At 42.0% G+C, this 24,507-nt stretch overlaps 1 protein-coding gene across 2 annotated transcripts in view; it reads left to right on the forward strand.

Moving 5' to 3' along the window:
• Positions 1-24,507, forward strand: part of LOC120025374 (granule associated Rac and RHOG effector protein 1-like) — a 40,266-nt gene that overhangs the window by 6,509 nt on the left and 9,250 nt on the right. The window contains exons 2-3 of one of the 2 annotated variants that reach the window (XM_038969916.1): positions 15,436-16,850; positions 22,585-22,797. In XM_038969916.1, coding sequence (XP_038825844.1) covers positions 16,347-16,850; positions 22,585-22,797 — 717 coding nt within the window. In that variant the 5' untranslated portion in view covers positions 15,436-16,346. The remainder of the gene's footprint in view (positions 1-15,435; positions 16,851-22,584; positions 22,798-24,507) is intronic. The other variant, XM_038969917.1, reaches the window with a different exon arrangement.

The raw sequence follows: 24,507 nt of genomic DNA on the forward strand, positions 1-24,507 counted from the left end.
AGGAGCTCTGGACCTCTGTCAGAGTGACCATTGGGTTCTTGGTCACCTCCCTGACCAAGGCCCTTCTCCCCCGATTGCTCAGTTTGGCCGGGCGGCCAGCTCTAGGATGAGTCTTGGTGGTTCCAAACTTCTTCCATTTAAGAATGATGGAGGCCATGGTGTTCTTGGGGACCTTCAATGCTGCAGAAATTTTGGTACTCTTACCCAGATCTGTGCATCGACCTAATCCTGTCTTGGAGCTCTATGGACCATTCCTTGGACCTCGACTTGGTTTTTGCTCTGACATGCACTGTCAACTGTGGGACCTTTTTTATATAGACAGGTGTGTGTGCCTTTCCAAATAATGTCCAATCAATTGAATTTACCACAGGTGGACTCCAAGTTGCAGAAACATCAAGGACGATCAATGGGAACAGGATGCACCGGAGCTTAATTTTGAGTCTCATAGGAAAGGGTCTGAGTACTTACGTAAATAAGGTTATTTTTTAATTTTTTTAAACATTTATATACATTTGCAAACACATCAACCTGTTTTTGCTTTGTCATTATGGGGTATTGTGTGTAGACTGCTGAGGATTCTATTTAATCTATTTTAGAATAAGGCTGTAACATAACAAATGTGGAAAACGTCAAGGGGTCTGAATACTTTCCGAATGCACTGTCATCATGCACTGATTTTTATCTGCATCAAGTCAGTTTGACGGAAACACTACTGGTAGGACAATTGGCCTAATATTCACCTGGATTTGTTTGCCTGTAGAGAGAGGACTTTGTCAGACTGCATCTTTCCAACAATACTGAGAAGCTCTTTGATTTGTTGCATCATGTTCCTCTTAGATAAACCCTCTTATCACAGATATCCCTGTTGATTTATGTCACTGCTCTGTTGCTATGGAAATAAATGCATTGCTCTGCAGATTCCTGCCTCTGTGTTCACTCCTCCCTGACCTGATCCAATGCCCTGTCTCTGACCATGGACCAGTTGTTAGTTTTGGTTGTCAGTGTAACTAATGTATTGATCAGCAGATCATTTTTCATTTTGTGTCCTGTTACGTGTGTGAGTCAGCCCATGAGCCCAATAGTTACAAGATATCTATTTTTGTCTCATGGCTTTGTCTATTCTTTCAACTAACTGGACGAACCAGAGTGATATTTCCATTAACCTCTCTAGGGTAGGTGAGACGGTAGCGTCCCACCTCTTCAACAGCCAGTGAAAGTGCAGGGCGCCAAATTCAAAACAACAGAAATCCCATAATTAAAATTCCTCAAACATACATGTATTTTACACCATTTTAAAGATACACTTGTTGTAAATCCAGCCACAGTGTCCGATTTCCAAAAAGGCTTTACGACGAAAGCAAACCAAACGATTATGTTAGGTGAGTGCCTATTCACAGAATAACACAGCCATTTTTCCAGCCAAGAGAGGATTCACAAAAAGCAGAAATATAGATAAAATCAATCACTAACCTTTGATAATCTTCATCAGATGACACTCATAGGACTTCATGTTACACAATACATGTATGTTTTGTTCGGTAAAGTTCATATTTATATCCAAAATTCTGAGTTTACATTGGCGCCTTACGTTCAGAAGTTCCAAAACATCCTTTGATTTTGCAGAGCGCCACATCAATTTACAGGGATAGTCATAATAAACATTGCTAAAAGATACAACTGTTATGCATGGAATTTTAGATGCACTTCTCCTTAATGCAACCGCTGTGTCAGATTTCAAAAAAGCTTTACGGAAAAAGCAAACCATGCAATAATCTGAGTCGGCGCTCAGAGCCCAATAAAGACACAAATATATATCCGCTATATTATGCAGTCAACAGAAGTCAGAAGTAACGTTTATAAATCTTCACTTACCTTTGCTGATCTTCGTCGGAATGCACTCCCAGGACTCCCACTTCCACAAGAAATGTTCGTTTTGTTCGGTAATGTCCATCATTTTTGTTCAAATAGTTACTTTTGTTTGGTAAACAAATCCAAAGTCACGAAGCGCGTTCACTAAAAGCAGACGAAATGTAAAAAAGTTCCGTAACAGTCAGTAGAAACATGTCAAACGATGTATTGAATTAATCTTTAGGATGTTTTTAAGATAATTCTTCAATAATGTTCCAACTGGAGAATTTCCTTGTCTTCAGAAAAGCAAATGGAACGGGAGCTAACTCTCATGTGAACGCGCATGGTCAGCTCGTGGCTGCTGGCAGACCTCTGACTCATTCCCGTCTCATTCGCTCCCACTTCACAGTAGAGGCATCAGACAACGTTCTAAAGACTGTTGACATCTAGTGGAAGCCTTAGGAAGTGCAACATTACCAATATCCCACTATCTTCAATAGGAGCTGAGTTGAAAACCCACCGACCTTAGTTTTCCCACTTCCTGGTTGGATTTTTTCTCAGGTTTTTGCCTGCCATAGGAGTTATTTTATACTCACAGACATCATTCAAACAGTTTTAGAAACTTCAGTGTTTTCTATCCAAATCTACTAATCATATGCATATTCTAGCTTTTATGGCTTTGAAGCAGGCCGTTTACTCTGGGCATGCTTTTCATCCGGACGTGAAAATACTGCCCCCTACCCCAAAAGTTAACAAAGCATTCTAGTGTTGCTCATGCTGCAATGCTTAGAATATGCTGTTCTCTCAGACTCTCATCAGGGTTTAGAATGTCACAATGGAATCTTTGATGGGGGAGGGGGTGTAACAAATCCCAGATGAACAGGATTGATTCTAGTGTTGCATGGTTTTGTTTTCACCTAATTCTGGCTATGAAATATAGGACTACGAGGGTTTTGTAGTTTGATGGCAGCTTTTAGCAAAAATGGCAAGACTTTTGTTTTGCAATTTTCACTGGAGTTTCTGACTGGTGGCCCCCGAGGGCTAGTCTCAGATGAATTCCTAGATCCTGAGGGAAGCAGCACTCTCAAGAATGTCATAGAAAAAACAGGTGTAGCAGGAAGGCAATGTTAGCCAGGTTTGAACCTCTTCAAAACTACGCCTGGAAAGACGGTAACCAGGTCCCATTTCAAACCTTATTCCCTTCCCCTTGGGTGTTCACAGATCTGAAATAGCTTGATAGATGATTAGTTCCATCCAGTCCCTCCAATCAGCTAGGTTGAGGGTCTGACATAATCCTTCAACTATCAATGTCTTTCAGACATGTGAAGGCCATGGCTACTGGGTCAGAAATGAAGCCATACAAGTGGAGGTTGCCTCATCCTGTATTTCTCAATAACATATTTAAATCTCTGTGCCCTTTAATCAGTGCTAACCCTGAATGAGATTTCTCTCTTGAGACCAAACAATTAATTATTGCTCTATTCCCATACAGTAGGCTAAGTAGACTACATCAAATTAAACAGCAATAGTATTTTTGTGTGTCAGAAATGATTTCCATACATAATCTGTGCGTCATATTTGTAGAGTAAATGTTAGGCATGGCATAAACATGGCACATGGTAAACATGGCTTTTCTGTTTGTTATTGGCAGAAAAATCACATTGATGAATAGGCCTTATGCATGCCACAGCCACATTGCCTAGGTTCTGACAGTGGTAGTGCCAATAACAACTTAAAAAATGTCTCAAAGAGAAGCCCTGGGACTCCTTGTCTTTTTGTGGAGGTTATACGTAGGCAAAGTAAGTGTCAACAACACCCCTTCCTAGGATATTAACAGTTTCCTGACACCAATACAGATGAATTAGGCCTATTCCAAAACAGCTTATACTTCTATCTTTGAACCATAAATCCTTCTTCATGTGTGTCTGGGCATCATTCCAGCTATTGAAAATCAAAGGCTAGAGCTGTCATTCACTTTCAGGTCAGGCTTAGTACAAGATGCTACAAGCTTATTTTCCCCTTTGACTTACCCATGGACTGCTCAAGTCTAGGCCAAATACAGCATTTGCGTCTCAGGAGGCATTTCCATTTTTAAGACACACAGCTAGTCTTGACCTGATAGGTTTCTTGGTCTTAAAAATATAGTATTCTTGGGGGAATTGATCATTCATTGACAATGTTTTGATAAGTTAGCCTAGCTAGCAGCAGGGAATCTTTCAGAATGCACAAGCAGTTTCCTGTAGGTTCATATCAAGCAAAATTCATGATTCCCCAATGACCTTTTTTGTAGTTACACATACTTAAGATGGTTACATAAATATAGCATTGTAATACGTCAAAGCTGAAGGACACCCCATAAATCCAGACTCTTCCGCAGTCAGTCTCTAGTATGGGGGATGGTGAACTGAGGGGCTTCCAGAGGGGAAATCTCAGCCTGCCGTATCCTGGGAAACCAGTGCAAGCCTGCTCTCAGCTATTTTCCTCCCTGTGAGTCTGTCAGAGGGGCTAAAGTTCTTTGTCACTCTGACTGATTTCCATCATATGGATTCTGGAGAGGTCAATTTTTTTGTAGATTTCAGCCTAATACATACTGAAGCATTGTTGTTCTATGAAATAAATTCCTAAATAAGTGTATTCTGATTTTAAAAAATAAATAATTGTTACGCTGTGTGCACTGAACTGACATGTATGATTGTTGCTGACACTCCCGATTTCAGATGAATGGTTATTAAATAGTCAAATGCTCAGCACCTCGGCGCTCAACTCAAACAGCGCTGTGTAGCCTACTGTAGCTGCTGGCAAAGTAATTCAAAGCCTATACTTTATCACTCAGGATGTAACTTTCCATTGCTACTGTTTTTACCATGTAATGTTATTAAAACAAAATCCAACAGCCCCATAGTAGAACAGTTGACTTATTTTTTTTTCTTTCATTATTATATATATTGTTTTTACCTAGTCTGCTTGTTGTGTGTTCTAGAAATAGTCTTCTCGAGGTGCATTTAAGTTGCGAGAGCCATAGGGAGGGAAACATGTATTCTGACAAGCAGTCATTGCACAACAGTTCTTAATGCAATTGCGGGAAAACTCTTTTGAAAGCAGTTTTGGCCTTTTGTTTTTTTTAAAGAGGGGGATCCCATTTGCTATTATTAATTTAAATTGCAGTGCAGTTATCAAAAACCATATTATTGTCCGTGTTATAGACTAACTATAAAGGCATGGGGAAATTTGAGGACCAGAGGAAGAGGCAAACTTTAGTGAATTTGTGAAAAGTATGTGGACATTTGTGAAAATAGTGGATTTGGCTATTTCAGCCACATAAAATTGAGCACATAGCCATGCAATCTCCATAGACAAACACTGTCAGTAGACTGGCCTTACCGAAGAGCTCAGTGACTCAACTTCAATGCCACCTTTCTAACCAGTCAGTTTAGCAAATTTCTGCCCTGCTTAAGCTGCCCCGGTCAACTGTGAGTGTGGTTATTGTGAAGTGGAAATGTCTAGGAGCAACAGCAGCTCAGCTGCGAAGTGTTAGGTCACACAAGCTCACAGAACGGGACCACTGAGTTCTGAAGCGCGTAAACCTCGCCTGTCCTCGGTTGCAACGCTAACTTAACACGTTCCAAACTGCCTCTGGAAGCAACTTCGACACAATAAGAGTTCGTCAGGAGCTTCATGAAATGGGTTTCCATGGCCGAGCAGCTGCACACAAGCCTAAGATCAACATGGGAATGCAAAGTGTTGGCAGGAGTGGTGTAAAACTCACTGCCATGGATTCTGGAGCAGTGGAAACGCGTTCTTTGGAGTGATGGATCACGCTTCACCATCTGGCAGTTTTGGCGGATGCCAGGAGAACGCTACCTGCCTGAATGCATAGAGCCAACTAAGGTTTGGAGGATAAATAATAGTTCCAGTGAAGGGAAATCTTAACGCTACAGCATACAATGACATTCTAGACGATTCTGCGCTTCCAACTTTGTGGCAACAGTTTGGGGAAGGCCCTTTTCCTGTATCATGACAATGCACAAAGCGAGGTCCATACAGAATGGTTTGTTGATCGGTGTGGATGAACTTGACTGGCCTGCACAAAGCCCTGACCTCAACCCCCATCGAACACATTTGGGGTGAATTGGAACGCCCACTGCGAGCCAGGCCTAATCGCCCAACATCAGTGCCCGACCTCACTAATGCTTTTGTGGCTGAATGGAATCAAGTCCCTGCGGAAATGTTACGTGTAGTGGAAAACCTTCCCAGAAGAGTAGAGGCTGTTATAGCCGCAAAGGGGGGAACAACTCCATATTAATGCCCATAATTTTGGAATGATATGTTTGACGAGAGAAGGTATCTATCTACATTATGTACATCACAAAGTATGTGTACCACTTTTCTGCCTGCCTGCCTGCCCGCCCCCTCTCTCTCCCTCGCGCTGGCTCGCCTGGGGCGTATTCATTATGTTTCTTATATGGAAGCAAACGGAACGAAATGGGAAGGGACTTGCCTGGACTTGTCCAATAGAAACTTGTTTTAGTTGCAAAATGTTGCAACTGTTTGGACTAATGATTACACCCCATCTCTTTGATGATGCAAGTGTGTGTTCAGTCTTCGGTCTGTTTGTAGAATATTCTAGCCTATTCATTGATTAGGCCCTGCTTTACTGAAGTTGCAAGACCTTGCAACCAAGAAATTGCGAGATGCAGCATTCCGTTGCGAGATACAGCTTTTGACTGCCTATAGATGGGCCTAGTGCACGGTTCTGAATGTCTGCCTGTTGGCTGACTTGCCTATACTGTGCCCCTCTCCGTCCCTCGCAAGCTCACTATGACAGATGGGAGTGTTTGTTCTCGAAGGTACGGCAACTAATCAGTCTCCTATGTTCCAAAAATAGTGTCTTAGGAGTCAATTCCTAGTGGAAGTGACTCTTGATACTTAGAAATGGGAGTCGAGAACGGGAGTCCGAAGTACAAGGAGTGAAGTAATCTTATTTTTTTTTGTGTGGTCGTTACCAGTTGGAAAAAATAGCAGAGAAAGGCAAGCAACAGCAGCGAAGTCCTGTATGGCTATACTTTGAGAAGGAAATGTAATCTTTGCGGAGGTGGATTTGAGCTACAGTAATGGTAGTACAGGTGCAACACTAAACCATCTGAAAGGGAACCACTGTTAGACCCAAACCGTTGGCAGCAGCGCAGCTGTCTTGTGAATTCACATGGATATACAGTGCTTTCCGAAAGTATTCAGACCCCTTCACTGTTTCCACATTTTGTTACGTTACAACCTTATTCGAAAATGGGTTAAATAAAACTATTTGCTCAGCAATCTACACACAATACCCCATAATGACAGTGAAAACAGGTTTTTAGAAATGTTTTGCGAATTTATTAAAAACAAAGTACAGATACATTATTTACATACCAGTCAAAAGTTTGTACACCTACTCATTCCAGGGTTTTACTTTATTTTTAATATTTTCTACGTTGTAGAATAATAGTAAAGACATCAAAACTATGAAATAACACATGGAATCATGTAACCAAAAAAGTGTTAAACAAATCAAAATATATTTGAGATTCTTCAAAGTAGCCACCCTTTGCCTTGACAGCTTTGCACACTCTTGGTATTCTCTCAACCAGCTTCACCTGGAATGCTTTTCCAACAGTCTTGAAGGAGTTCCCACATATGTTGAGCACTTGTTGGCTGCTTTTCCTTCACTCTGCGGTCCAACTCATCCCAAACCATCTCAATTGGCCAGGTCATCTATTGCAGCACTACATCACTTTCCTTCTTGGTCAAATAGCTCTTACACAGCCTGGAGGTGTGTTGGGTCATTGTCCTGTTGAGAACAAATGATAGTCCCAGTAAGTGCAAACCAGATGGGATGGCGTTTCGCTGCAGAATGCTGTGGTAGCCATACTGGTTAAGTGTGTCTTGAATTTGAAATAAATCAGATGGTGTCAGCAGCAAGGCACCATCACACCACCATCATGTTTCACGGTGGGAATCACACATGCAGAGAGAAACCGTTCACCTACTCTGCGTCTCACAAAGTCACGGCGGTTAGAACCAAAAATCTAAAATTTGTACTCATCAGACCAAGGGACAGATTACCACCAGTCTGATATCCATTGCTCTTTTTTTTGGCCCAAGCAAGTCTCTTCTTATTGGTGTCCTTTAGTAGTGGTTTCTTTGCAGCAATTCAACCACGATCGCCTGATTTCACGCAGTCTCCTCTGAACAGTTGAAGTTGAGATGTGTCTGTTACTTGAACTCTGAAGCATTTATTTGGGCTGCAATTTCTGAGGCTGGTAACTCGAATGAATTTATCCTCTGCAGCAGAGGAAACTCTGGGTTTTCCTTTCCTGTGGCGGTCCTCATGAGATGCAGTTTCATCATAGCTCTTGATGGTTTTTGCGAGTGCACTTGAAGAAACATTCAAAGTTCTTGGAATTTTCAGAATTGACTGACCTTCATGTCTTAAAGTAACGATGGACTGTCGTTTCTCTTTACTTATTTGAGCTGTTCTTGCCATAATATGGACTTGGTCTTCTACCAAATAGGGCTGTCTTCTGTATACCACCCCTACCTTGTTACAACATAACTGATTGGCTCAAACACATTATGAAGGAAAGAAATTCCACAGATGAACTTTTAACAAGGCACACGTGTTAATGTAAATGCATTCCAGGTGACTACCTCAATAAGCTGGTTGAGAGAATGCCAAGAGTGTGCAAAGGTGTCAAGGCAAAGGGTGGCTACTTTGAAGAATCTCAAATATAAAATATATTTTTATTTGTTTAACACTTTTTTTTGTTGGTCACTACATGATTCCATATGTTATTACATAGTTGTAATGTCTAGACTATTCTACAATAAAGAAACCCTTGAATGAGTAGGTGTCAACTTTTGACTCGTACTGTGAGTATTCAGACCCTTTCCTATGAGACTAGACATTGAGCTCAGGTGTATCCTGTTTCCTTTGATCGTCCTTGATGTTTCTGCAACTTGGAGTCCACCTGTGGTAAATTCAATTGATCGGACATGATTTGGAAAGGCACACATACCTGTGTATATAAGGTCCCACAGTTGACAGTGCATGTCGGAGCAAAAACCAAGCCATGAGGTTGAAGGAATTGTCCGTAGAGCTCCGAGACAGGATTGTGTCGAGGCACAGATCTGGGGAAGGGTACCAAAACCCTTCCAGAAGGACAACCATGTCTGCAGCACTCCACCAATCAGGCCTTTACAGTAGAGTGGTCAGATGGAAGCCACTCCTCAGTAAAAAGCACATGACAGCCCGCTTGGAGTTTGCCTAGAGGCACCTAAAGGACTGTCAGACCAAGAGAAACAAGATTCTCTGGTGAAGCATGGTGGTGGCAGCATCATGTTGTGGGGATGTTTTTCAGTGGCAGTGGCTGGGAGTCTGGTCAGGATCAAGGCAAAGATGAAAGGAGCAAAGTGCAGAGATCCTTGATTAATACGTGAACCAGAGCGCTCAGGACCTCCAACTGGGGTGTAGGTTCACCTTCCAACAGGACAACGCCCCTAAGCACACGGCCAAGACAACACGGGAGTGGCTTCAGGACAAGTCTCTGAATGTCCTTGAGTGGCCTAGCCAGAGCCTGGACTTGAACCAGATCGAACATCCAACCTAATAGAGCTTGAGAGGATCTGTGGCGGAAAATGTGAGAAACTCCACAAATACAGGTGTGCAAAGCTTGTTGCGTCATAGCCAAGAAGACTCAAGGCTGTAATTGCTGCCAAAGGTGTTTTAACATAGTACTGCGTAAATGGTCTTAATACTTGTGTAAATGTCACGTTTCAGTTTAAATTGGCAAATATAAAAAATGTAGTTTTTGCTTTGTCATTATGGGGTATTGTGTGTAGATTGATGGGGGGGGGGGGGTTTAATCAATTTTAGAATGAGGCTGTAACTTAAAGTGGAAAAAGTCAAGGGGTCTTAATCCGAAGGCAGTGTATGTTTTTAAACGGTGAACTTATTAAATATATTTTTGGGCACATCCCTAACTGTTACTGCGTTTTATTTCTTTACTCTTAAAAATTGCTTGCAGCATCAATTTAGAAATTCCGTTACAACCGGAGTTTTAAGCATGGTTTACACCTTAATCACACCGATTAGCGTCACTGCGCAAAATAGTACACAGCAGCATCTGGATATGTGTGGAACAAATGTTCAACATTTACCTTCTGCTACCATTTCTGTCAAGCAGTCTATGCATACAGTTTGACGCATATGTTTTGATAATTCCATCGTATGCACCACACAGAACGCACTGCCTCTGCAAGACAAACGCAACGTTGCATTGGAAATTAATGCATTTCTGGTGTACCAAAATGCATTGACGCTGTCGGCGTGATCGAGGTCATTAGGCATAGCGCTCTTAAATTACATACTTTGTAATAGTAACCCAAAAAATCTATTGGAGGGAATAGTAATTAATCATCATTTAATAATTATGAATAATAAGTGTGCATTGGGGTAAATGGGCTGAAGCATGGGGCTTATCCATCTCTATGTATTTATAGGCACTATGCTGCATCAGTTGGGCTACAGGTGATACTGTTTATTGCTAATAGCATGCATAGGCTATATGCGTGGTCCAATATGTTAATGTATTTATTTTTTAACCAATATATTATTGGGCTCATTTCTGAGGTGGAAATTTCAATTTGATTGTGTAGGCATAATTTTATTTTCATTCACTTTGGAATATATCCTTTTTAAAAGTCTCCAGAACTAAGCTTATCAGTCCTCCTACATACAAATGATCCCGGGAAGGACCCTGGACACCCTAAGCAATTAGACTAGAGTTAGTCAAACTCGCAGTTTCATACATGTACAAAATTACCCTTTCCCTAGGATGGTCATTACGGGAGGTAAATTTTTTTTTTGCTTCATCACCAGTGTGATGCATGGAAGTGTTGTCAATGAAGTTACTCACTGTTAGTATGCACATGTACAAATTAAATGGCAGATGTTTGTCATCTGTAAATCATGGTACTGAGTCTACTAGGTAACAGTTGTGAGAAGGGTAGTATTGGCTACATAGTGTACTGTTTATTTACGAAGGGGCAGTAGGTTTCTCATTCTGTGTAGTAAGAGGCATGTATGGGCTCTGTTTCCATAGGAACCCCATATCCTGTCCACTCCTGGAGTTGAATAGAAAATTCTTACTTTTGTCCTGGCTAAAAATAAAATGGTGGTTGGCAAATCATGAAACCTTTGACCTTACTCTTTAAGTGAGCCCTTTCCGTCTTCCACGGTATGTCTTGAATGGATATGGCATCCAGTTTTGTTGTTCTGTAGCCTTCAAGTTGTGCCATTTTACATATGGGGATAAAAGTATCTACATATCACACAGATTCCCCTTTTTTAAGAATGACATTGCTTCCTTCGAGGATGCTTGCAGATGTCATGCTTATGTAGTAGAGAAACTCTTAAACTCCATCCGCTAGGCTAGCCAGCAGAGCTCCCTCTTCCAATGCTGTGCCTCGAGAGGTCTGTGAAATGTGAGCCGCGTTCGCTATTAGCCTGTTGCTGAAACGGACCTGTAGTTAGGAGAAGGCTTTGAATAGGAAGCTGCTCGAGTCAGGAGGTCACTGTAGTCTCCAGGGCAGGGCTGGGCGTTGTGCTTCTATCTATGCCCAACACAGTTCATGTGCTTTACTCATGACTACCATTGATGAGGGATTATCTGAGCATTCCTCTATTCTGATCTTTTTTGTTTATTTTTATAACTCAGTCGTAGTGAACTGTAGGAATCCTTTTAAAGTCCTTTCGGTTTCTCCATACATCCTGTAAGTGGTTGTTGGGTTGAAGTTGCTGCTGACCTCTTGTACGATTTAGGTTTGCGTTTTGCCTTCAAATAGTTACTCAAGCCACCTATACCAGTTTGTCAACATTGTGAAACCTATAAGGGAAGTTACAGTAGGACATTTTAGTTAACAATTTGAAAATGAGCATCTCCTTATGGCTAGTCTAGGAAACGATTGAACACCAGGGCCAACATTTTGTCCTTCGAGCTATATAAACAAGTGCACTGTTGGCGACGGAATGTAAGCTTACATAGTTAGGAGCCTCAGGCCTTTTTGGTCTCCAAGCATATCCCCTCCTTTGTTTCAGCAGCCAGCCTGCTATTTTTACGGACATAAGCTTCTTATATCACATGTTATATCTTGGCCTACTAGTCTACAGCCAGTTAGCCAACGTAATTTCAGAATGAGACTCTCCCATATACTACGTATTTTGAAGATAAACATTCAAATTATAGACCATATTGTGCCCTTTTTCTATGAGAATCTTGCTGCAGCTGGCTGAGGGTGTTTTTTTTTTCTGTGTGGCGGTATGGAGGAGGCCGGTGCTTGCCACAATGCCCTCCTTGTGTTCTCTGGGCAGGCAGAGCCTGGCTCTGCTTCTGTCACACAGTTGCTTGCAGCGATTGGCTTGACCCTCGACCTGTCTGCTGCCTCGGAGTCTGGGGCTAGGCTACACTATATCCCATCCGTCTACAATGTGACTGTAAGAATGTTTAACTACAAATTACTAGTAATATCTTATATTTTCATTGTTTTCCTGCTCATTTTAATTGTTGAAAAGCAATTTGTGCTTATTGCTTCTTTGAGAACTTTTTTCCTTGTCGTATTCGTTGCATATTTAGGTCGATACCCATTACCTTAGACTATAAATCTCTGTTGAAGTAGACTATCAATGAAATGGGGAACAGACTATATAAAAGGGTATGATGGGATTGAAATGGTCTCTACTTGTTTTTGAAGTGTTCTTGTTTGAATCCACATAAAGCATTCCTTTTCTTCATTGGCAACAGATGTAGAGGACATTTTTGAGCTGAGACTGAGTCCTAAAAGCGGTATGGTACTGTCTAGTGTAGGGCAGCTGTTTGGCCGAGGAGGCTGAAATTGACCCCATGAGAGGAGACTGAGGGGTTGTTTAATGGTGGCCATGTGGTTGTACCCTGCCGTCAGTGGCCTGGTGCCTCAGTGGCAGAAGGAGCTGTCAGCTTGAGGAACCGCTGCCCCGTCCACCACCATGAGGTTATCTTTAGTCGTTGATTTTTGAAAAGAGTCATGGATACACATTTGGTATATGCTGCCTGTGTCATTCTTTTACATTTCAGTTGACCTTTTTAGTGCTGACAAGTTCCTCGAAGATATAGCACAGGTAAATCATACTTCGGAGCTCATTTTGTATATGGCGACAGAGAACTTGCTCCCGGAAACCTAAGCTCCTTGTCCAAGTAGCAGCAGCTGAGATGCAGTGAGTGGTGGAGGCAGAGCTAACATTAGCCCTGAGTGCACACTGCCGAAGGAAGGACGTTAAACTGGGCGCTGAGCCAGCAGCACAGACTGGGGACCCTCCTATTACATGTTTGTTTGGGTTTAAGTTCTAATACTTTCCGCATTGGAACAATCAGCTTGGCTGCCAATAGAGAGGATAGTGGGACGGGTCACATCAATATTGATGCCGTGCCGTGCCTGCTCATCTTAGCCAGACCTTAGGCAGGCAGGGCAGCAGTGTTTCACATGGACACAAACTGAACAGTTTTTAATGGTCCGACGCATGACTGGGCGTCTGATCCAGTCAGCAGGACACCAAGACCCACAAACTCACTTTGGAGTCAGAACAACAAACCTGACAGCCTACACTTCATGGTTTGAAAAGTCAAAATGAGATTATCAGAGGCAATATTGGCTTTGTTTATTCATCACAATACTTGGCTGGCTCTGCCTCCTTTGTTATGACCTGAGTCCTACTGTATTTCACAAGTTTCCTTATTGGATTCAAAGACCTCTGACGCAACTTCCCTTTTCTGCAGTTTCTAGGATTTAGGACCTTTGGGCTGGACCTGGCTAGTCAGGCTCCTGTTTCCTGTTTACTCCTGTATCCTTAATATCCCTATTTTAAGCAGTGTTGGGCATCTGGCAGTTACCGCAGTCACTCTAATCTGGGATTTAGAGACTGCTCATTTCACTAGTTAGACTACCTCTCTCAAAGCACCGTGTTTGAAGTAGACTGCTCATCTCATGTTTTATTTTGAGAGAAAATGACAAAAAGGAGTGACATTTTACCTTTGGTTATAGAGAGAACTGTTAAACTTGACATTAGGTGTAATGACCTTAATGGTTTTTGGAACCAGTTTGCTCACTTGGAAATTGAGGTACTGACTTGTTACACCCTTTATAACAGCTGTGATTATTATTTGACCCTGCTGGTCATCTATGGATGTTTGAACCGCTTGAAGAATAATCTGGCCTTAATGGCCATATACTCATATAATCTCCACCCGACACAGCCAGAAGAGGACTGGCCACCCCTCAGTCTGGTTCCTGGCTTTCTAGAGTTTTTCCCTTGCCACTGTGCTTCTACATCTGCATTGCTTGCTGTTTGGGGTTTTAGGCTGGGTTTCTGTATTTACATCTGCTAATGTAAAAAGGGCTTTATAAGTACATTTGATTTGACGTCTGTCTCCGCTGCTGCCTCCTATGACATGGTAGGTCCATGAGCTTCCCTGCATGTCCGGTCCCCTCTGTCTCCAAGGCAGGGTCTGTTCTGTTGGTGTAGGCTGTCAGGCTCTGTCTACACACCCCTCTGTTTGTGAAAGACAGTGAAGTTTGAAGATCAGTGGAACATTGTAGATACAAACAGTGGTGGAATGTTTGTGGTTGATAAAGGCCATGTACAATGCACAGGCTGTCTGAGCAGCACACAATGACGGATGTCTTGGTGTTATCCTGAGGAAAAGCTGTGGCTTGTTTTCTTTCCACAAGTTGCTCCCTCATCCCAAAACATTGGGGCTGGGTGATAACTCTGATTCGCCGCGTTCCACAACAGAATTAATAAAAGCTAGGGCCTACATCTAGAAAGAAAACGGGTACATTTCCGAGTATTGACATGGACATCTCTCCACTACTGTGACATATTATCACCATTGTTCTCAAGCTAGGTAATGATACATGCTGGCATTTGTTTCTCCTAAACAGGCAAATAGGATTATACTTATTTGCATAATGACATAAAACTACCAAGGGGAGAAACGGGTTTCTATGGACATTTGCTGCTTAGATTTTGAAAGGGGATATTGTTAACTCCCACTGTATGTGTTCCAGTAAGACAGATCGTCACTGTTTTCCAACAATGACCGCTTGCAGACATTTGTCTGTGGCTGTATTTCCTTTTTGTAGAGGGGTTAATTCTTCTTCAGATATGCTCCCTTTATTTATGATGGTTAATATGAAATTAGTCTAATGGGAGCAAGAATTAACACCTGATTATGCTAAACCCTCAATGTTCTTTTATCTCTTGTTGTATCTTGTTTTATTGTTGCTGTTGAGTTGGGCTACTGTACGTAGTTGCACAATATTGTCACAAAACCTAGTGTAATTCCTTAGACTAAATGCTTACTTCAGTTTCTAAGCATTCACAATTTATCTTCCCAAGAACTGACTCAAAACTGCCAAGTTTTTTTTATTGGAAAAAAACAGCACATTTGAAACAAAGCTCATCCTTCCTCTGAAATCATTGTAACTTTCTTTTGTTTCTCCCTTTTCCTCCCTTAGGAAATGACATAGAGGCCTTACAGATACATTTGTGCTTTTGTCGCTCTTCTAATCTGCGTTTTGTGGAGGAGAAGCGGCGAGATCTGGGAGCACATTTAGTTTCCTCAGTGATTAATAACTACCTCAGCCAGCAGACGGAAACGCTGAGGACGTTGAGGCCGGCGAAGTTTCCAACAGTAGTCCTATCAGCTGGCTTCTGCTCACCGCCACAGACAGTGTGAAGAGAATCTCTGACGGACTGGTTGTCTGCCCTCGCTCTGCTCCATAAACACAGCCAATAGGCTGCCATTGCAGAGAGGAAGTGAAGTATCAAGGCGCCATTGTCCTACCGGAGAACAGATTTTGTCTCTTTTTGTCAGACTCCTTGCTGTTGACCAGTGCCACATTTCTTTTCAGATTCTTGGCTTTTGTTTTTTGCTTACAGCTTTTAAAGATTTTCTATCAGTAAAAATATCTAAATATACAAACTATATACATGTTATACAAAGAAGACATTTTCTGCTTCTTTGAAGGAATTGTTATGCACATGAATCTTGTCTTGGAATGAGAGAATCGTGGAGTGTTTTCAGTTTTTTGATCTGTCCTCTCATAAACCATTGACTCCCTTTCAGGCAGAAAATACAGATTTGGAAAGGTGCGTTTCTGCCTGTTATTTTTGCTGGGACTGTCTACCGTGAGCTGCAGCAGGGCTGCACATAAACATCACACTCGGTCAGCAAGTCTGTACTCTGCTCTCTGCATCGCTCTGTTAGTTACAAAGCATTTTGAGATGAGCTTCTGGCAGATGGAGCCCTTAATTTGTCTTTTTACATAAATTCCAGGACTATTGGGTTGTTGTTTTCTATAAGAGAGCGAGAGAAAGAGCTTCTGGTTGGCTGAAATCCGGAGCTTCCAGAGTCAGCCTGACACTTATGTATTGTTGTAGTGCGCAGGAAAGTAAAATGGACTACAAGCGGCGCTTTTTGCTCGGCGGGTCCAAGCAGAAAGTGCAGCAGCACCAGCAGTACCAGATGCCTGAGCTGAGCCGGACCCTCAGTGCCCCCCTGGGCTCCACCTGCTCCCCCATGGGTGGCTCCACCGGGGTGGGCATGCCCGGCAGCTGCCAACCACCTCCCTCCACCCCCAACACCACTGCGGTCGCCGACATCCAGCAGGGCATCTCCAAGTACCTGGATGCACTGAATGTGTTCTGCCGGGCCAGCGCCTTTCTCACGGACCTGTTCAGCAGCGTGTTCAGGAACTCACACTACTCGAAAGCAGCTATGCAACTTAAGGACGTGCAGGAACATGTCATGGAGGCGGCCAGCCGGCTGACTGCAGCAATAAAGCCAGAGATCGCCAAGATGCTGATGGAGCTGAGCGCTGGGGCTGCCAACTTCAAAGACCAGAACGACTTCAGCCTGCAGGATGTAGAGGTAACGGGTTGCCAGGGTTACAGTTACCGACCTGGACACACACTGAACACCAGTCAAAGTAAAGTTATTACATTATCCTGACAATTGGGCCTACCTGTAAAATAACATGTTGAGTCTTTTCCATTTCCCTGTCAATCAGTGGGGGCTGGTAGGAGGAGCTATAGGAGGAAAGGTTCATTGTAATGGCTGGAATTGGAATATATGGAACGTCAAACATGGTTTCCATATGTTTGATACAGTTCCATTTATGCCATTACAATGAGCCTGTCATCCTATAGCTCCTCCCACCTGCTGTCAATAGAGCATGTTTTGCCAAAGGGAACTTTTTAAAAAATACCAAATTTTTGTTATGAGGGTCTAGACTAGAATTTTTGGTCAAATTTTTTGTTGTTGCACTTTTTGCTTTGTTTCTTATGTTCCATTTTTCTAGGGCAAGGCTGCTTCTAAGATGCCCAGCTAAAGTCTCTCAGAATGCATGGCTCCTTGATTCAGAAGTTCTTGGCTGAAATTAGGACCTGGCGCCCAATGTTAAGAGGGTGCTAGGATTTGAGGGTGAGGTGCGAAAAGCACTGAGGATAGGAGAAGAGGGCAGGAACCATCGTTTATGCTGAGACAGTCTGACTGAGCATGCAGGGTGATTGGTCTGTCTATTACAGGCCAGCAAAGTTGCTTACGTCTCAATTGTGAATTGCTGCTCTTAAAGTTGTATTTTTAATTTTTTGCATTGAGTGTTTGTTTGGGAAAATAGTAACTGAATATTAGACTTCACTGGCATTTGTGGATGAGAAGCCTTATGTGCTCCTGATGCTACAGCTGTGCCTACTGCCTAGCCAGTCAGAAATGAGGTTCCAGGGTAGTGCCACTCCTAAATATTTCTACAAGAAATGCCAATTTATGTATTTATTTTTAATACATCTGTTTAGGCAGCAAGCAAATTGCCTCTTGTGTAGTGAATGTTTGAGATGTCTATGCTCTCATCCTGGAGATTTAAACAGATTTAGGGAGCAAGGCCTCAGTGGCAGACAGTGAGTGAATAAGCTGAATGTTCAGGCCAGGGCTGTTTTATGAGAGGGACTGCAGGGCCTCAGTGGATGTGGTTGTGCCCAGAGCAGGAAGGACTTTTGCACCACAATCTGTCATTTTGACTCTGTGGTCTTGGATATGCACAGATAAATATTAAAGGAGGGGAAGCCCAACTCAGTGAAAGTTCAGACTGCGGCAGGACTGTCTGGCAGCCACACTGACTCACTCTGGCTTCAGCTAGCGTCTGTGAATAACAACAGTGCGTTTGTCAAATAAAAGTGTGCTTTTGCTCTACCTCAGTCTTGCCAATGTGCAGGAATTGAGGGATGAATAAGATATTCAGACCTGGTTGAGTAGAAGGAATCTATCAACAGACAAAAGACAAAGCCCAAAATGGCCATGTGCATCATATAGGCCTACTGTGTATTTTGACTAGACCAGTGAGTTTCACTCATCATTACGGCATCACTTTTTTAACCTCCATTTCCTCCATGAGAAGCTAAATATTGTTTATGTAGAATTGCTTTTCACATAAGTACATGGTGCACCTTCAGTTGGCCATTTCCATGCCCCCAGAGAGATTTACTTCATTTGTGACGGAAAGGGCTTTTCCATTTGTGTGTGTGTATGAACATTTGTCTTGGCAGTTGTATGTAAAAGATAGAATTGGGTCTGTAAGAACAAAAAAGCTATTTTGAATTTGGAGAATTGTGGAATGTTGAAGGAAGCAGGATAATTTCCCCCCCCAAAATCCCAAAAGTCCACTCAGTATGGAAAACAAAACGTGTGTTTTTATCGGAGCTTGGCTACCCTGGCTGCTCAGTGTCTCAGCTGCCAAATATGCATGAAAATGTCATTGTTTATTAGGGGGCAGTCTACTGAGTGTATGAGCGAAACCACAGAGGGAGCGATGACCAGGCCAGCCAGACAGGAGTCCTGGGGAAGATTTTGATTGCATACTCCTTCCATCCTCGTCTCCTCAAAACCCATTGGAGGAGAAGGAAAGAGATGAGAAGACGTGAGAATGCAATTGAGATCTTCTGGTTCTGAACATGAGGCAACTACAGTGCAGGCAGGGCTAGAGCCAGGCAGACAACTGCACAAGCAGCAATCCCGAAACGCCCCTGAAAAAACACATCTGACCTAGTTCAGCGGGCTTCAAGGATTCTGTATCATTTTTCTCAACCGTTGAATTGTTACTTGATAAGATTCGTTCATATCAAGTGTCTACTACATGGTCAGTCTAGTGTTCTTAGGTTACTACTCCTTTACCTCTGATTTTTATGGCCACGCTCACAGCTGCCATTATTAGATTACAACCTCGAATTTGTATGTAACGAACGTCACCCGGTTTCTTTAATAAGAGAAATTAAATCTGTGTCAAAACAATAGATGAGTATCATGTTTGATATGCAAGACACTAGCACCAGCACTTCCTGTTTTGGTTTAATAGACCCCTTTCTGTGTTTGCAAACATTACCGTACAAGGGCGATGCACGCAAGTTGGTGGCAGAACAAGGGGGAATTCTTATAGAACGGCAAAAAAAAAAATCCATTTACATGTCGCTTATGAGTGCATTTAAAACTACTTTTGGAATATGATTGGATTTTAAGGCTTGTATTAATGTCCTGCTTAATATAATGTTGGTGTCATCATCGCAAATCAACAGCATTATACTTAAAAAGCACTTCAACCAGTAAAATGGGTCTTTGGCTAGCTTTTGCTACAGCCTATATCAATGAGCGTTAGCATTATAGCGAACTGCTACATCCCAAATTAGTTATTTTGCAAAGATCACAACCAAATATAATCTTAGCGACTGTTCAAGCAAGAATCAAAACGTCATAAGTGTATGAGAACCCCAAAAAGTTTTTTTAGAAGTAATAAAAACATAAATCTAGGCTATTGAAGGGATGCAGATCGCGATGGTTTTCTTACTGCCGCCAAGAGTCCCATGCATCTGTACGTGACGTCAGTGTGTCGTGTACTGGAAAAGGGTCTAATAGATGTTACCTTTGGAAATGGCCATCCTACAGAAGACAGGCTAGGATGGTGAGGGCCACTCACTAACAGCACTAAATAAGTATTTTAGACGGGAAGGAAACACGAAGGCATCTGGTTTTTAGTCTCACTCTCCTAGGATAGATGATGATGATTTTCCACTTCAAGAAGACAATAGATGTGTCCTTAGTTTAATGGGGAAGATGAGTTGTTTGATTCATTCTTCTCACTGTTTAAGCCTGCCTTTCAGCCCTGTATGCGGCTAAACGTTGGCTTGGCCCTGTAGTTTTATTCCTCATATTTTCCATGAGCCGATTTGAAATTGAATCTTATCCCCATGTGTGACTAATTATCTTTTGTTGCAACCTTTTACATTTTTCTTGCTAGATAATCATGTCCTTATAGTTTTTTGAATTGTCTGTTCTGTCCTTTTTATAGTGTTCTGTACAGCTGGTCCAAAAATAATAGTATTAATGGTATTATAAGCAATTTTACATCACTTTTCAGAATGCAGGGCTTTTCATGACCTTTTTTGCCACTTGTCCTTTGGACATTTTTACTTGTCCAAAAGTGTAAGTCACTTAAAATAAATAAATAAATGGGATTTAACACCATTTGTACATCATTGTATGACTGCAAAATAAAATGCATTACCATCTTTTTAACCATAGAGAAACAGACAAATGTTGGCTACACTCGTGTCTATTGGCTTCTTTGCGTATTCAAGCCTGTCTGAAAACACAACACTGCCCCTTTAAGGCTCTCCTGGAAGATGGTTGGCCACCTTTGGTAGCCTATAAAATATTGCAACATTACAATTACAACCAAATACTTTTTATGTCTTCATAATTACCAGCCCTGGAGGCAATTATTTTAAGGGCACGATCAATATGTCTACGTTTCAAAACAGACACTGTGACAGTTCTGGGATGACACATCCAAAATCCATACAACCACTGCACTTAAAAAAGCAATGAGGCTGATCAGACCATTTTATGGTTGATAATGTTTTATTTCTTCATATTATTAACTCAACAATGCGCACATGGCTGTTTGGTTATGTGTGAATGTTCCAAAATGCAATTAGCGGAAAAACACTGTTCTCAAAATATCTGTTAGAAATGAAGAAAGCATTCAAATTGTTTAACCATAATCTGTAATAATAGGGCTTTTGTTACATTCACTGATCAAGTGGACTCAATTTGACCGCTAAGACATTTTATGTTAAACAATTCGCCACTCAATTCCTTGACAGCCTACAATTTGTTTGATAGTCTGCATTAGGAAAATGAGGGAAGAGGGACCATCTCATATCATTATTCATTGAGCCAGTGTTTGGTATGCATTAGTCATTTGAGAGTGAGGTGTTACCAGTGTTTATACTGTGATTAGCAGTCCAACATAAGCAGCACGTGTTTCACACCCTCATAACTCATGGTTCAGAACTAATACTGCATGTAAGACCAATTCCTTTACGTGAACTGTTATTTGGTCCTATTTCAGAATCTGAGCTGAAGAGGGCTCTAAAGGGTTTGGACCTAGCCTTGGAAATGGTCAGTAAGGGTATAGGCCTAGTCGGTGTCTGTGCCCCCATGATGTGTTAAAGAATGAGGACAGCCCAGCCTTGTTGTTCCTGTCTGCTTTTAAACAGGGTGGCATATTTCTGTCCTTAACAACTCAGCCAAAATATATTTTCAGCACGTACCTGAAAAGAACCCTGTGACCACAGTGAGCCGGCTGTGGTGTCCTGTTGCTCTCGTTTTGCTCCTCTTTTTGCTAACTGGACAACAAACATGTCTGACTCCTACAGCTTTACAATTCTTTCCTTCACTTATGTAAATGTGAACCTTATTGCTTAAATGAATCACCCGTTGCACAGGGTCTGGAACGGTGCCATCATGATGTGGAAAAATCTGCTCCACTATTAAGTTGAAGGAGAAGAGCAAACACACTTTGTTTGTTGTAAGCATTGCTTGTGCTTTACGACTACAGTGCTAGGCCTTGGCTCTGAGTAGACTGATTTATAACATAAACTGCGCTTCCCTATTATGGTAGAAAGTTATTTGCTGGGGTAACACTGCACTGTAGACTGGTGTTGTTGTGTGGAAAATGAGAGGACATGTTAACAAGCAGAACATGGCCTTGATATAGACTTTAAAAAAATGTTTATTTCATCTAGCCTTTTTTGTACAATTTTAGCCTGTCAAATGTTTTCCATAATGTTCTAACTCTTAAATAGACAATTCTCTTCAGTGGCTCACTGTAATGCAGCCTTTATCCAGCCTTGAACTGTTTTGTGGTTATAGCCCTTCACAAGTTGTTTTTGTGTGTAATAATGTAATGTTCTCAAGCTGGGTTTTCCTCAAACAAGAGGAGCATCTTTAAAGCAGTAAATTGATGCAATGCATGTTATTCTATTTATAAGATCTGATTTAAGAGGACTCAGAGGGTTATCAAAGATATCATTGTTTTTATGGAGAATTTAAACATCCAAGTCACTGAAGCCAACATCACTTAAGTTAGTTTCTGAGTAATGAAAAACAAGGAATGCCAAGACCGTATGCTTTGAGAACCGGTGTTCTTAGAAAACAATGATGAATGATCAATGCTCCCACTAATGTAATCTTGTCAGGGGTGTGATTTTATTTATTTTTCTCCTAATATTATTGTCCTGATCACAACCTTTTGAATCTTATGTGTTCTCTCCAGGTGCTGGGTCGGTGCTTCCTGACGGTGATGCAGGTGCACTTCCAGTTCCTATCCCAGGCCCTGCAGAAGGTGCAGCCTGTGGCCCAGTCGTGCCTGGCGGAGGCCCTTGCCCAGGCCCAGGAGCGACGCAGCAATGTCCGCTCCCAGAGCTCCTGCCCTGGGCCCCTGACGGAGCTGGAGGAGGCCTCACGATCATGGAAGGGTGCAGCCGAGGTATTTAGACATGGAGGCCAGGGTGCCCCCAGGACTCTTCAAGGAGCTTCCTGGTGTGACTAGCTGGTGGAAATAGGCTGTGTTCAAAACGTGACAAGCTGACTGTTATACATTCCTATGAAATGCAGTCAGCTACCATTCCAGCCACAATTTCCTCCTATTTCCCGTTGAGAAGTTTGTATATACAGTATATGAGCCTGTATTGCTAGTTTTCCCTCCACTTTAAGCTAGGCCTACACATCCCCAAACAAACCCTAGCTAACTGAAATGGAGGCCATTTTGTGAGAGGAGCTAGCTGGTTAATCCCGTAGCTAATAAAAGTCCCCCTGGCACATTTGGAGCTTTGTTCTGTACAGTGGAGCCAGAATGGAGAATCGTGAGTGGCCTGATTGATCTGTTAAGCCCTGGCATGTGGGGTGTTAGCCCTGGAGGGAACGGGGCTGGATATCCTGCTGGAATGTGCTGCTGCGATATGTCCAGGCTGGGCATGGCCGGGCCTCACTGCAATGTTGGGCAGTTTTCAAAGAGGGAGGCGGTCGGTTTCCCCCCTATAGAAGCAGTTATTCACAAATCTAGGCCCAACACTGTTCTAAAATGTACAATCTACCAGATGTGTGACCGAGTCACAAGCATGTCAAGGTCCAAGTCTCGAGTAGTCACAAGTAGAATGGGTCGAGAGTCAAGTCCAAGTCGTGCATTCTAAGTGTGAGTCAAGTAAAAAAAAATGTAATCTATACATGCAATGACTGTCTGGTAGCCTCAATGTCTGTTAGAGGCTACCAGACAGCCCTTTTCATTATTTTGTCTACAACACACTTTGAGTTTGTAATAATTCATTTTAACAACAAATTCCAAATGCAAACTTCATAAATAATACATTTCAAGCTATTTTGACATACCAAAGACCAGTATAACATACCAAAAGTCCAGTAAGCCTATACTAGTAATTAATGCCTGCAAAGTAAACAGTTTAATATTCTTGATCACCAAACTATTTTTGCCGCTGGATATTTATGGCAATCCGCTCTCCATACGGTTTGACATTTGCACTGCACCCAATCCTGTAGCTCTACAGAAAATCGTCAATCTGTCCGTTGGCTCATTGGTTCTCAAACTTTTTGACCCGCAACCCCCAAAAAGCAGTGGTTCAAAGCTCGTGACCTCACGCATGTACATGCACGCACAATTTCTGCGCCAATGTAGCCTGTCATTACAGCCGTAAACGGTGATGCATTTTCAAACGCAAAACATAATATTGAATGTTTTATTCACATTTTACATTTGTAGCTGAAAGTCATTTAAGGTTAGCAGCCAATATCTACTAGTATGGATGTCACTTCTCTGGAGTCCAGAACCCTTTTCTTCCTCACAAATACCGTAATTAATTTGCCAGAATGTTACATCATCACCCATAATATTGAATGCAGTGCGACGTTACAGCCATCTTTAGACATGTAGCCACCCAAACTAGGCCTATCTGAAATATGGAAATGATCAATGAAAATCTCTAGGTAGCCTGTTATTGTTCTGGCAAAGATGCCTCTGTAGTAGATTTCTAAACTGTGTTTTATCTGGATAATACAAACAATAGGCCTACTTTGTTTTTGTCTGGTCATCAATCAATATGTGCAACTTTTTGGTTCTGAAGCACAGATTAGATGTTTGAAATGACAATTGTACCGTAGGCCTATATTAGAAATCAGATGAAAT

The sequence above is a fragment of the Salvelinus namaycush genome, chromosome 30 (assembly GCF_016432855.1).
Source record: "Salvelinus namaycush isolate Seneca chromosome 30, SaNama_1.0, whole genome shotgun sequence".
Classification (NCBI taxonomy): Eukaryota; Metazoa; Chordata; class Actinopteri; order Salmoniformes; family Salmonidae; genus Salvelinus; species Salvelinus namaycush.